This window comes from Mobula birostris, chromosome 3 (assembly GCF_030028105.1).
Source record: "Mobula birostris isolate sMobBir1 chromosome 3, sMobBir1.hap1, whole genome shotgun sequence".
NCBI classification, from domain to species: Eukaryota; Metazoa; Chordata; class Chondrichthyes; order Myliobatiformes; family Myliobatidae; genus Mobula; species Mobula birostris.
In genome coordinates this window covers 123,043,333-123,058,091 of record NC_092372.1, presented here as the reverse complement: position 1 = coordinate 123,058,091, position 14,759 = coordinate 123,043,333, and the positions used below count along the sequence as shown (strand labels likewise).

Genomic DNA, 14,759 nt, shown 5'->3' with positions numbered 1-14,759 from the left:
GGGGAGAGGGGATGGGAGGATCAGAGGGAGAGGGGAAAGGGGAGGGGAGGATCAGAGGGAGAGGGGCGATAGGGAGAATGGAGTGAAGGAGAGGGAGAGAGGGAAGGGGAGGGTCAGAGAGAGAGAGGAGGAGTGAGAGAGAGAGAGGGAGAGTCAAGTTTCTCGTCACAGGGACAAGCACACACATGCTTGGGTGTAATGAGAAACTTACAGCATCAGATAATCAATATACACAAGAAAAACAACCATCAATCATACACAATTTTTACAAGAAAACACAATTAGAACAAAAAGCTCGACTGGAGTGCAAGGTGGTTGTAGTGTAGCTGTGATTCGTGTTTTGCCGGTTCGTCCAAGAACCAAACAGTTGAAGGAACCTGGTGGTGTGGGGCTTGAGACTTCTGTACCTCCTGCCCAATGGGAGCTGTGAGAAGGTGGCGTGCTCTGGACGGTGGGGGATCTTTGACACAGGATATTCTGCAGGTACTGGAAAACTTGAGCAGCACACATAAACAGCCAGAAGAACGCAGCAGGTCAGACAGCATCAATGGAGAAGAATATCAGCTGACATTTCGGGCTGAGACCTTCTTCAGGACTGACTTCTTCCCCTTCCTTTCCAGTCCCGGTGAAGGGTCTCGCCCCAAAAGTTCTGCCTCGTGCCATCGACCTGCACCTACCCTCCAATCCATTCCCTCTCCAATGTCAGCACATCCTTTCTTAGATACAGGCCCCAAACTGCTCAGCGGTTTGACTCTGCATTACATTTTTGAAGTGCAGTGCACAGGTATGGCTGGGGTGGTTAAAATCCTGACCCTGAGTTCCCTGTAAACTCCCGGAAGGCGATTTGGGACCGGCACATTCCGCCAGCAACGGAAAGGCAACAGGAAATGGTGAATGCAGTCCAGTCCATCACAGGAAAAGCCCTCGCCACCATTGGGCACCTCTTCAAGGAACACTGCCACTAGAAAGCAGCATCTATCATCAAGGACCCCACCATCTAGGCCATGCTCTCTTCTCACTGCTGCCATCGAGCAGGGGGTACAGGAGCCTTAAGTCCCACATCACTAGGTTCAAGAACAGTTATTACCCCCTCAGCCATCAAGCTCTGGAACTGGTGTGAATATCTTCACTCACCTCAACACTGAACTGATTCCACAACCTATAGACCCACTTTCAAGATCTCTGTAACAGGAAGGGGTCAATAACTTTACCAGGTGTTTTTTATAGACCACCCGATAGCAACAGGGACATCAAAGGAGCAGATAGGGAGATGGATTCTGGAAAGATGTAATAATAACAGGGTTATTGGTGGGAGATTTTAATTTCCCAAATATTGATTGGCATCTCCCTAGAGCAAGGGGTTTAGATGGGGTGGAGTTTGTTAGGTGTGTTCAGGAAGGTTTCTTGATGCAACAGTGGTTGCAGACAGGTCATATTCTGCGTGGAGGTCGGTGACCAGTGGTGTGCCTCAGGGATTTGTTCTGGGACCCCTACTGTTCGTGATTTTCATAAATGACCTGGATGAGGAAATGGAGGGATGGGTTAGTAAATTTGCTGATGATATAAAGGTTGGAGGTTTTGTGGATAGTGTGGAGGGCTGTCAGAGGTTACAGTGGGACATTGATAGGATGCAAAACTGGGCTGAGAAGTGGCAGATGGAGTTCAACCCAGATAAGTGTGAGGTGGTTCATTTTGGTAGGTCAAATATGATGGCAAAATAAAATATTAATGGTAAGACTCTTGGCAGTGTGGAGGATCAGAGGGATCTTGGGGTCCGAGTCCACAGGACGCTCAAAGGTGCTGTGCAGGTTGACTCTGTGGTTAAGAAGGCATACGGTGCATTGGCCTTCATCAACCATGGGATTGAGTTTAAGAGCCGAGAGGTAATGTTACAGCTATATAGGACCCTGGTCAGACCCCACTTGGAGTACTGTGCTCAGTTCTGGTCGCCTCACTACAGGAAAAGAGTGCAGAGGAGATTTACAAGGATGTTGCCTGGATTAGGGAGCATGGCTTATGAGAATAGTTTGAGTGAACTCAGCCTTTTCTCCCTGGAATGGCAGAGAATGAGAGGTGAACTGATAGAGGTGTACAAGAGGCATTGATCGTGCGGATAGTCAGAGGCTTTTTCCCAGGGCTGAAATGGCTAGCATGAGAGGGCACAGTTTAAAGGTGTTTGGAAGCAGGTACAGAGGAGATGTCATGGGTAAGTTTTTATGCAGAGAGTGGTGAGTGCATGGAATAGGCTGCCAGCAATGGTGGTGGAGGCGGATACGATAGGGTCTTTTAAAAGACTCCTGGATATGTACATGGAGCTTAGAAAAATAGAGGATTATGGGTAAGCCTGGGTAATTTCTAAAGTAAGAACATGTTCGGCACAGCATTGTGGGCTGAAGGGCCTGTTTTGTGCTGTAGGCTTTCTATGTTCCATGTTCTCAGTATTATATTTGTATATACACTGTTTGTCTTCTTTGGTACATTGGTTGTTTGTCTGTTTGTATATTATTTTACTTTATTTATTTATATATTTCCTTTTTCCTGTAAGTGTCTGCAAGAAGAAGAATCTTCATGTACTTTGATAATAAATTTACCTTGAACCTTACCTGTGATGAGAGCCTGCCTCCTCTTGCGTCCATGGGGCAGAACTGGCTTTTTCTCAGTCGACGGGGTGCCCATCTCAACTCCCTCCCTCGACCCCAGGGGGTTCATCAGCGAGGCAACACATACCATTCGGTAAAAGGACGGGACGTCCTGGTTCGGGACGGCCTCCCACTGCATGTCGCCTGGCAGCGGCCGCTCTGCTTCGAAGTCGAAGGCCCATCTCCTGGCTGCGGCCTCCAGGCCGATCCTCAGCTCGGTTTCCAGCTCTGATTGCAGCTGCTGCCTGTCCACCGGCCCGAAGAGGTTCCGGCATACTGGCCTGTTCTTGGCGGCCTGGGCCTGCCACTGTTCGCAGGGAGATGGCGTCGACTCGGCCTGTAAATTGTATGGCCACACTTTCACACCTGACTCTATAAGACCATAAGACTTAGGAGCAGAATTAGGCCGTTTCGTCCATTGTGTCTCTCTGCCATTAAATCCTGGCTGATCCTTTCTTTCCCCTCCTCAGCCCCACTCCCGGCCTTCTCCCAGTAACCCTTGGTGCCGTGTCCAATCAAGAACCTTTCAAACTCTGCCTTAAATACGCCTACGACGGGGCCTCCACAGATGCCTGTGGTAATAAATTCCACAAATTCACCACCCTCTGGTTAAAGAAATTTCTTCGCATCTCTGTTTTAAATGGACACCCTTCTATCCTGCCATTTTTCAGCCCAATTTTCCAGCCATTTCGGATCCTGCTGCAAGCTTTGATAGTCTTCCTCACTGTCCACTACATCCCCGGTCTTGGTGTCATCCAAAAATTTGCTGATTTAGCTAATCATATTATCATCCAGATCATTGATTTAGATGGTGAACATGAATGGACCCAGCACTGATCCCTGCAGAACATCACTAGTCACAGGCCTCCAGTCAGAGACAAGCATCTACCACCACCCCGTGAAGCCATAAGATCATAAGAGATAGGAGCAGATTAGGCCATTCCGCCCGTCGAGTATCCTCTGCCATTTCAATATGGCTGATCCAATTCCCTCTCAAACCCATCCCTCTCCCTTCTCACCATAACCTCTCATGCCCTGACTAATGAAGAAACTATCAATAGGTACATTTAATGTCAGAGAAATGTATACAATATAATCCTGAAATTATCAACCTCTTCCTTAAACGCACCCAGTGACTTGGCCACCACAATCACCTGTGGCAAAGAATTCCACAGATTGACCATCCTCTGGATAAAGAGATTCTTCCTTACTGCCATTCTAAATGGATGTCCCTCTATTTTGAGGTTGTGTCCTCTAGTCCTAGACTCTCCCACTATAGGAAATATCCTCTCCACATCCACTCTATCTAAGCCTTTCAACATTCAATAGGTTTCAATGAGATCACCCCCACCCCCCATTCTTCTAAATTCCAGCCAGTACAGACCCAAAGCTATCAATCGCTGTTCATATGACAACCTTCTCATTCTCGTGAACCTTCTCTGAACCCTCTCCGAACCCTCTCCAATGTCAGCACATTCCTTTTTTAAATGGGGGCCCTAAACTGCTCACAATACTCCAAGTGAGGCCTCACCAGTGCTTATAGAGCTTCATCCTTGCTTTTACATTCTAGTCCTCTTGAAATAAGTGCCAACATTTCATTTGCCTTCCTCACCATCAATTCAACATGCAAATTAACCTTTAGGGAATCCTGCACGAGGACTTGGCATTCAGATTTTTGAATTTTCTCTCTGTTTAGAAAATAGTCTTTGGTTTTATTTCTTCCATCAAAGTGCATGACCATACACTTCCCGACACTGTATTCCATCTGCCACTTCTTTGCCCATTCTCCTAATCTGTGCAAGTCCTACTGCAGCCCCCACCCTCTGCCTCTTCAACACTACCTGACCCTCCACCTATATTCATATCGTTCAGCAACCTTGGCCGCAAAGTCATCAATTTCTTCATCCAAATCGTTGATATATAATGTAGAAAGAAGCGGTCCCAACACAGACCCCTGGGGGCCTTGTCACTAGCAGCCAAGCCAATATTTAATCCAATTTACTACCTCATCTAGAATGCCAAGTGACTGAATCTTCTTGACCAACCTCCCATGCAGGACCTCGCCAAATGCCTTGCTAAAGCCCATGTAGACAACATCCACTGCCTTGCCTTCATCAACTTTCCTGGTAACTTCCTCGAAAAACTCTGAGATTGGTTAGACAAGACTTACCATGCGTAAAGCCACATTAACTATCCTTAATCTGTCCCCACCTTCCAAATACTTGTATATCCGATCTATTAGAATACCTTCCAATAACTTTCACACTACTGATGTCGGGCTCACTGGCCTGTGATTTCCTGGTTTATTCGTAGAGCCTTTCGTAAACAACGGAACAACTTTCGCCATCCTCCAATCCTCCAACACTTCACCCATGGCTAAGGATGTTTGAAACTTCACTGTTAGGGTCCCTGCATTCTCCACACTAGCTTCTCACAGGGTCTGAGGGAACACCTCCTCAGGTCCTGGGGAATTATCCACCCTAATCTGCCTCAAAACAGCAAACACCTCCTCCTCTGTAATCTGTATAGGGACAGTAAGACCAAAGAACTGATTGTGGACTTCAGAAAGGGTAAGATGAGAGAACACAGACCTGTCCTCATGGAGGGATCAGAAGTGGAAAGGGGGAGCAAGCTCAAGTTCCTGGGTGCCAACACCTCTGTGGACCTATCCTGGACTCAAAATATCAATGCAGCTGCAAAGGCAGTGGCTATACTTCATTAGGAGCTTGAGGAAATTGGTATGTCACCAAAGGCACTCGCAAATTTCTACAGTTGTACCAGTGAGAGCATTCTAACTGGCTACGTCACCTTCTGGTATATGAGGGCTACTGCACAGGATGAAAATAAACTGCAGAGAGCAGTAAGCTTAGTCAGCTCTGTCAGGGGCGCCAGCACTCATTGCATCCAGGACATCTTCAAGGAGCGACGCCTCAAAAAGGCGTCATTAAGGACCCCGATCACCCAGGACATGCCCCCTTCTCTTTACAGGAAGGAGGAGGTACAGAAGCCTAAAGGCACACACTCAACATTTCAGGAGCAGATTTTTCCCCTCTGCCATCCGATTTCTGAGTGGACAATGACCCATGAACACTACCCCACTGCTCTTTTATTTCTATTTTTGCACTACTAACTTAACTTATCTATTTAATATATTTACTTCCTGTAATTCACTGCTTTTTCTATTATTATGTACTGCTGCCACAAAATACAACAAATTTCACGACATATGCCGATGATATTAAACCAGATTGGGATTCCATTGTCTCACTGTTGCTTTGCCTCACTTCTGCAGATTCTGTGCCTGTCTCTCGAGTAAATACAGGTGCAAAACGTCCACTTGATCGCCCAACTCTTTGGGCTCCATGCATGGATTAGTATTCTGATCTTCCGGAGAACCAATTTTGTCCTTTGCTATCCCCGGACTGTGTTGGTCACTAATGAAAATGGCACACCTCACTGTTCATTTTGACGCACTGTGCAAGTAACAAATGAAGCACCAGCAGATGCCCGGGGTCAGTCAGCTGGTCTGTGAAGGGTCAGAGGTCATTCTGCTGGTGCGTACAGAGTTGGGAGTCAGGCTGCTGGTGTGTACAGGGTCAGGGGTCAGTCTGCTGGTCTGTACAGGGTCAGAGGTCATTCTGATGGTGCGTACAGGATTGGGAGTCAGGCTGCTGGTGTGTACAGGGTCAGGGGTCAGTCTGCTGGTGTGTACTGGACGGAAGCAAGCCACAGGGCAGACGCCAACCACACGTGGAGAACAAGCCTGTGGTAATGGGCTCACATGAGAACTACAAAGAACTAACACAGAGAAGAAACGGACTACTCAAGCTGTTACGTTAACACGAGTAATGTCGTCAGTCATCACTACATCTCCAAATAAAGTGTAGAGTGTTCAGCAGCTGCAGGAATGGCACTTGAGTTTCACTTTCATTTACACAGGAGGTGGTGAGAAACAAAAAGCTACAAGCTAAAACAAAAACTAAACATCCACTGACAGACAGAGAAGAGGGAGGGTGTCTGAGTGAGAGAGAGAATATGTGTGTGAGAGAGAGAGAATGTGTGAGAGCGAGTGTGTGTGAGAGAGAGAGAGAGAATGTGTGAGAGAGAATGTGTGAGAGAGAGTGTGAGAGAGGGAGAGTGTGTGAGAGAGAGACTGTGTGAGAGAGAGAATGTGTGTGAGAAAGAGAATGTGAGAGAGAGAGAATGTGTGTGAGAGAGAGAATGTGAGAGAGAGAGAATGTGTGTGAGAAACAGAATGTGTGTGAGAGAGAATGTGTGAGAGAGAGAGAGAGAGAATGTCTGGGAGAGAGAGGATGTGTGTGTGAGAGAGAATGTGTGTGAGAGAGAGAATGTGTGTGAGAGAGAGAATGTGTGTGAGAGAGAGAGAATGTGTGAGAGAGACTGTGTGTGAGAGAGAATGCGTGTGTAAAAGAGAATGTGTTAGAGAGAGACAATGTGCGTGTGAGAGAGAGAATGTGTGGGTGCGTGAGAGAGAGAGAATGTGTATATGAGAGAGAATGTGTGTGTGTGTGTGTGAGAGAGAGAGAGACTCTGTGAGAGAGTGAGAATGTGTGTAAGGGAGAGAGAATGTGTGTGTGAGAGAGAGAGGATTTGTGTGACAGGAAATGTGAGAGAGAGAAAATGTGTGTGAGAGAGAGAGAATGTGTGAGACAGAGAATGTGTGTGTGAGAGAGTGTGCGTGTGAGAGAGAGTGTGTGTGTGAGATATAGAGTATGTGTGAGAGATAGAGAATGTGTGAGAGGGGAGGGTGATGTGTGTGAGAGAGAGAATGTGTCTGTGAGAGAGAGAGAATGTGTGTGAGAGGAGGGTGATGTGTGTGTGAGACAGAATATGAGTGTGAGAGAGAGAATGTGTGAAAGAGAGAGAATGTGTATGAGAGAGAGAGAATGTGAGAGAGAGAATGTGTGTGTGAGAGAGAATGTGTGTGTGAGAGGGAGAATGTGTTTGTGTGAGAGAGAGAATGTGTCTGAGAGGAGGGTAATGTGTGTGTGAGAGGGGGGTGATGTGTGTGTGTGAAGGAATGTGTGAGAGAGAGAATGTGTGAGAGAGACTGTGTGTGAGAGAGAATGCGTGTGTGAAAGAGAATGTGTTACAGAGAGAGAATGTGTGTGTGTGTGAGAGAGAGAAACTCTGTGAGAGAGTGTGTGTGAAAGAGAGGATTTGTGTGAGAGAGAATGTGTGTGTGAGAGAGAGAATGTGTGTGAGAGTGAGAGAGTATGTGTCTGAGAGGAGGGTGATGTGTGTGTGAGAGAGGAGGGTGATGTGTGTGTGTGAGAGAGAATGTGTGAGAGAGGAAATGTGTGAGAGAGAAAATGTGTGTGAGAGAGAGAGAATGTGTGAGACAGAGAATATGTGTGAGAGAGTGTGCGTGTGAGAGATAGAGAATGTGTGAGGGAGGGTAATGTGTGTGTGTGAGAGAGACTGTGTGAGAGAGAATGCGTGTGTGAAAGAGAATGTGTTAGAGAGAGACAATGTGCATGTGAGAGAGAGAATGTGTGTATGAGAGAGAGGCTGTGGGTGTGAGAGAGAGTGTGAGTGTGAGATATAGAGTGTGTGTGAGAGATAGAGAATGTGTGAGGGGAGGGTGATGTGTGTGTGTGTGAGAGGGAGAATGTGTGTGTGAGAGAGAGAGAATGTGTGTGTGAGAGAGTGTGTGTGTGTGTGTGAGAGGGAGAATGTGTGTGTGAGAGAGAGAGGATGTGTCTGAGAGGAGGGTGATGTGTGCGTGTGAAGGAATGTGTGAGACAGAGAATGTGTGAGAGAGAGAGAATGTGTGTGAGAGAGAGAGGATGTGTGTGTGTGAGAGAGAGCGAATGTGTGAGAGAGAGAATATGTGTGTGTGAGAGAGGATGTGTCTGAGAGGAGGGTGATGTGTGTGTGTGAGAGGAGGGTGTTGTGTGTGTGTGAAGGAATGTGTGAGAGAGAGAATGTGTGAGAGAGAGAGAGAATGTGTGGGAGAGAGAATGTCTGAGAGAGAGAATGTGTGAGAGACAGAGAATGTGTGTGAGAGAGAGAATGTGTGTCAGAGGGAGAATGTGTGTGTGAGAGAGAGAGGATCTGTCTGAGAGGAGGGTGATGTGTGTTTGTGAGAGGAGGGTGATGTATGTGTGTGAAGGAATGTGTGAGAGAGAGAATGTGTGTGTGTTTGTGAGAGAGAGAATGCGTGTGTGAGAGAGAGAATGTGTGTGAGTGAGCAAATGTGTGAGAGAGAGAATGTGTGTGAGAGAAAGGATGTGAGAGAGAGAATGTGTGTGTGAGGGAGAGAGGATGTGCCTGAGAGGAGGGTGATGTGTGTGTGTGAGAGAGAGGATGTGTGAGAGAGAGAGAGGTTGTGTGTGAGAGAGAGAATGTGTGTGTGGGAGAGAATGTGTGTGAGTGAGAGAATGAGAGAGAGAGAATATGTGTAAGTGAGCAAATGTGTGAGAGAGAGAATGTGTGTGTGTGAGAGAGAGAGAAAGTGTGAGAGAGAGGCTGTGTGTGAGAGAGAGAGTGTGTGTGTGATGTAGAGTGTGTGTGTGAGAGAGAGTGTGTGTGTGAGATATAGAGTGTGTGTGAGAGATAGAGAATGTGTGAGAGGGGAGGGTGATGTGTGTGTGAGAGAGAGAGAATGTGTGTGTGTGAGAGACAGAGAATGTGTGAGAGAAAGGATGTGTTAGAGAGAGTGTGCTTGAGAGAGAGAGAACATGTGAGAAAGAGAGAATGTGTGTGAGAGAGCAAATGTGAGAGAGAATGTGTGAGAGAGCAAATGTGAGAGAGAGGAAATGTGTGTGAGAGGGAGAATGTGTGAGGGAGAATGTATGTGATAGAGAATGTGTGTGTGTGAAGAGAATGAGTGTGAGAGAGAATGTCTCAGAGAGAGAATGTGTGAGAGAGAGAGAATCTGTGTGTGAGAGAGAGAGAATGTGTGTGAGAGAGAGAGACTGTGTGTAAGTGAGCAAATGTGTGAGAGAGAGAATGTGTGTGTGTGAGAGAGAGAGCAAGTGTGAGAGGGAGGCTGTGTGTGAGAGAGAGAGTGTGTGTGAGATGTAGAGTGTGTGTGTGAGAGAGAGTGTGTGTGTGAGATATAGAGTGTGTGTGAGAGATAGAGAATGTGTGAGAGGGGAGGGTGAAGTGTGTGTGAGAGAAAGAGAATGTGTGTGTGAGAGACAGAATGTGTGTGAGAGAGAGGGAATGTGTGTGTGAGACAGGGAATGTGTGTGAGAGACAGGGAATGTGTGTGAGAGAGAATGTGTGGGAGAGAGAATGTGTGTGAGAGAGAATGTGTGTGTGAAAGAGAGAGAGACTGTGTGAGGGAGGGTGTGTGAGAGAATGTATGTGTGAGAGAGAATGTGTGTGAGAGAGAGAGTGTGTGTGTGTGTGAGTGAGAATGTGTGTGTGAGAGAGAATGTGTGTGAGAGAGAGAAGATGTGTGAGAGAGGGAATGTGTGTGAGAGAGAGAATTGTGTCATATAGAGTATGTGTGTAAGAGAGAGACTGTGTGTGAGAGAGGGAATGTGTGTGTGTGTGAGACAGAAAGTGTGAGAGAGAGGATGTGTGTGAGAGAGAGAGGTTGTGTGTGAGAGAGAGAATGTGTGTGTGGGAGAGAATGTGTGTGAGTGAGAGAATGAGAGAGAGAGAATGTGTGTAAGTGAGCAAATGTGTGAGAGAGAGAATGTGTGTGTGTGAGAGAGAGAGAAAGTGTGAGAGGGAGGCTGTGTGTGAGAGAGAGAGTGTGTGTGAGATGTAGAGTGTGTGTGTGAGAGAGAGTGTGTGTGTGAGATATAGAGTGTGTGTGAGAGATAGAGAATGTGTGAGAGGGGAGGGTGATGTGTGTGTGAGAGAGAGAGAATGTGTGTGTGTGAGAGACAGAGATTGTGTGAGAGAAAGGATGTGTTAGAGAGAGTGTGTTTGAGAGAGAGAGAATGTGTGAGAAAGAGAGAATGTGTGTGAGAGAGCAAATGTGAGAGAGAATGTGTGAGAGAGCAAATGTGAGAGAGAGAAAATGTGTGTGAGAGGGAGAATGTGTGAGAGAGAATGCATGTGATAGAGAATGTGTGTGTGTGAAGAGAAGGAGTGTGAGAGAGAATGTCTCAGAGAGAGAATGTGTGAGAGAGAGAGAATCTGTGTGTGAGAGAGAGAGAATGTGTGTGAGAGAGAGAGACTGTGTGTGAGACAGAATGTGTTTGTGAAAGAGAGAATGTGATAGAGAGAGAGGATATGCATGAGAGAGAGAGACTGTGTGTGAGAGAGAGGGAGACTGTGTGTGAGAGAGAGAGAGAATGTGTGTGTGTGAGAGAGAGGATGTGTCTGAGAGGAGGGTGATGTGTGTGTGAGAGAATGTGTCTGTGAGAGAGAGAATGTGTGTGAGAAAGAGAATGTGTGAGAGAGAGAATGTGTGTTAGAGAGGGTGTGTGTGAGAGAGAGTGGATGTGTCTGAGAAGAGGGTGATGTGTGTATGTGAGAGAATGTCTGAGAGAGAGAGGATGTGTGTGAGAGGAGGGTGTTGTGTGCGTGTGAAGGAATGTGTGAGAGAGAGAGAGAATGTGTGAGAGAGAGAATGTCTGAGAGAGAGAATGTGTGAGAGAGAGAGAATGTGTGTGAGAGGGAGAATGTGTGTGTGTGAGACAGAGGATGTGTCTGAGAGGAGGGTGATGTGTGTTTGTGAGAGGAGGGTGATGTGTGTGTGTGAAGGAATGTCTAAGAGAGAGCATGTGTGTGTGTGTTTGTGAGAGAAAGAATGTGTGTGTGAGAGAGGGGATGTGTGTGAGAGAGAATGTGTGTGTGAGTGAGAGAATGAGAGAGAATGTGTGTGTGAGAGAGAGAATGTGAGAGAGAGAGAGGATGTGTGTGAGAGAGGGAATGTGTGTGAGAGAGAGAATGTGTGTGTGAGAGAGAGAGAGAATGTGTGTCAGAGAGAGACTGTGTGTGAGAGAGAATGTGTGTGAGAGAGCGACTGTTTGTGTGTGAGAGAGAGAATGTGTGTGTGAGAGACAGAATGTGTGTGTGAGAATGTGTGAGAGACAGCGAGTGTTTGTGTGTGAGAGGAAGAGAATGTGTGTGTGACAGAGAGAATGTGTGTGAGAGAATGTGTGTGTGAGAGAGAGAGAATGTGTGTGTGAGAGAGAGAATGTTTGTGAGAGAGAGAATGTGTGTGTGAGAGAGGGAATGTGTGTGTGAGACTGAGAATGTGTGTGAGAGAGAATGTGTGAGAGAGAGAATGTGTGTGACACAGAATGTGTGTGTGAAAGAGAGAGAGACTGTGTGAGAGAAGGTGTGTGAGAGAATGTGTGTGTGAGAGAGAATGTGTGTGTGAGAGAGAGAGAGTGTGTTTGTGAGAGAGAATGTGTGTGAGAGAGAGAGAGAGAATGTGTCTGTCAGAGAGAGAACGTGTGAGAGAAAGAGAATGTGTGTGTGAGAGACAGAATGTATGTGAGAGAGAGGGAATGTGTGTGTGAGAGAGAGAATGTGTGTGTGAGAGAGGGAATGTGTGTCTGAGACAGGGAATGTGTGTGAGAGACAGGGAATGTGTGTGAGAGAGAATGTGTGGGAGAGAGAATGTGTGTGAGAGAGAATGTGTGTGTGAAAGAGAGAGAGACTGTGTGAGGGAGGGTGTGTGAGAGAATGTGTGTGTGAGAGAGAATGTGTGTGAGAGAGAGAGTGTGTGTGTGTGAGAGAGAATGTGTGTGTGAGAGAGAATGTGTGTGAGAGAGAGAAGATGTGTGAGAGAGGGAATGTGTGTGAGAGAGAGAATTGTGTCATATAGAGTATGTGTGTAAGAGATAGACTGTGTGTGAGAGAGGGAATGTGTGTGTGAGACAGGGAATGTCTGAGAGAGAATGTGTGAGAGAGAGAATGCGTGAGAGAGAGAATGTGTGAGAGAGAGAATGAGAGAGAGAATGTGTGTAAGAGAGTGAATTCTGTCAGATAGAGTATGTGTGTAAGAGAGAGACTGTGTGACAGATAGAGAATGTGTGAGGGGGAGGGTGATGTGTGTGTGTGTGAGAGAGAGAGAATATGTGTGAGAGAGAGAGAATGTGTGTGAGAGAGAGAATGTGTGAGAGAGAGAATGTGTGTGAGAGAGAGAGAATGTGTGTGAGAGAGAGAATGTGTGTGTGTGAATGAGAATGTTTTAGAGAGAGAGAATGTGTGTGTGTGAGAGAGGGAATGTGTTTGTGTGTAAGAGAGACTGTGCGTGAGAGAGAATGTGTGTGTGAGAGAGAATGCCTGTGTGAGAGAGGATGTGTGTGTGAGAGAGAAAGAATGTGTGACAGAGAGAATGTGTGAGAGAGAGAATGTGTGAGAGACCAAATGTGAGAGCGAGAAAATGTGTGTGAGAGAGAGAATGTGTGTGTGAGAGAGAGAGAATGTGTGAGAGAGAGAATGTGTGTGAGAGAGAGAATGTGCGTAAGGGAGAGAGAATGTGTGTGTGTGAGAGAGAGAATGTGTGTGTGAGAGAGGATGTGTGTGAGAGAGAGAATGTGTGTGTGAGAGAGATGTGTGAGAGAGGGAATGTGTGTGAGAGAGAGGATGTGTGTGAGAGGAGGGTGATGTGTGTGAGAGAGGAGGGTGATGTGTGTGTGTGTGAAGGAATGTATGTGTGAGAGAGAGAGAATGTGTGAGAGAGAGAGAATGTGTGACAGAGAGAATGTGTGAGAGACCAAATGTGAGAGAGAGAAAATGTGTGTGAGAGAGAGAATGTGTGTGTGAGAGAGAGAGAATGTGTGAGAGAGAGAATGTGTGTGTGAGAGAGAGAATGTGTGTAAGGGAGAGAGAATGTGTGTGTGAGAGAGAATGTGTGTGTGAGAGAGAGAGAATGTGTGAGAGAGAGAATGTGTGTGAGAGAGAGAATGTGCGTAAGGGAGAGAGAATGTGTGTGTGTGTGAGAGAGAGAATGTGTGTGTGAGAGAGGATGTGTGTGAGAGAGAGAATGTGTGTGTGAGAGAGAGAATGTGTGTGTGAGAGAGATGTGTGAGAGAGGGAATGTATGTGAGAGAGAGGATGTGTGTGAGAGGAGGGTGATGTGTGTGAGAGAGGAGGGTGATGTGTGTGTGTGTGTGAAGGAATGTATGTGTGAGAGAGAGAGAATGTGTGAGAGAGAGAGAATGTGTGACAGAGAGAATGTGTGAGAGACCAAATGTGAGAGAGAGAAAATGTGTGTGAGAGAGAGAATGTTTGTGTGAGAGAGAGAGTGTGTGTGTGAGAGAGAATGTGTGTGAGAGACAATGTGTGAGGAGGAGGGTGATGTGTGTGTGTGAGAGAGAGAGAGTATGTGTGAGAGAGAGAATTTGTGTGAGAGATAGAATGTGTGAGAGAGAGAATGTGTGTGAGAGAGAATGTGTGTGTGAGAGAGAATGTGTGTAAGAGAGAGAGAATGTGTGTGTGAGAGAGAGAATGAGTGCGTGAGAGAGGATGTGTGTGAGAGAGAGAGAACGTGTGTGAGAGAGAGAATGTGTGTGTGAGAGAGAGAATGTGTGTGAGAGAGAGAATGTGTGTGTGAGACAGAATGTGTGTGAGAGAGAGAAGATGTGTGAAAGAGAGAATGTCTGTGTGACAGAGAGAGTGTGTGTGTGAGAGAGAATGTGTGAGGGGGAGGGTGATGTGTGTATGTGAGAGAGAGAGAATATGTGTGAGAGAGAGAGAATGTGTGTGAGAGAGAGAATGTGTGTGAGAGAGAGAGAATGTGTGTGAGAGAGAGAATATGTGTGTGTGAATGAGAATGTTTTAGAGAGAGAGAATGTGTGTGAGAGAGAGAAGATGTGTGAGAGAGGGAATGTGTGTGAGAGAGAGAATTGTGTCATATAGAGTATGTGTGTAAGAGAGAGACTGTGTGTGAGAGAGGGAATGTGTGTGTGTGTGAGACAGAAAGTGTGAGAGAGAGGATGTGTGTGAGAGAGAGAGGTTGTGTGTGAGAGAGAGAATGTGTGTGTGGGAGAGAATGTGTGTGAGTGAGAGAATGAGAGAGAGAGAATGTGTGTAAGTGAGCAAATGTGTGAGAGAGAGAATGTGTGTGTGTGAGAGAGAGAGAAAGTGTGAGAGGGAGGCTGTGTGTGAGAGAGAGAGTGTGTGTGAGATGTAGAGTGTGTGTGTGAGAGAGAGTGTGTGTGTGAGATATAGAGTGTG

At 46.5% G+C, this 14,759-nt stretch overlaps 1 protein-coding gene across 1 annotated transcript in view; it reads right to left on the bottom strand.

Annotated features, from left to right (window-relative positions):
• LOC140195253 (cyclin-dependent kinase inhibitor 1-like) overlaps positions 1 to 14,759 on the bottom strand; it is a 75,545-nt gene that overhangs the window by 5,810 nt on the left and 54,976 nt on the right. Inside the window, exon 2 of the mRNA XM_072253302.1 lies at positions 2,604 to 2,976. Coding sequence (XP_072109403.1) covers positions 2,604 to 2,976 — 373 coding nt within the window. The remainder of the gene's footprint in view (positions 1 to 2,603; positions 2,977 to 14,759) is intronic.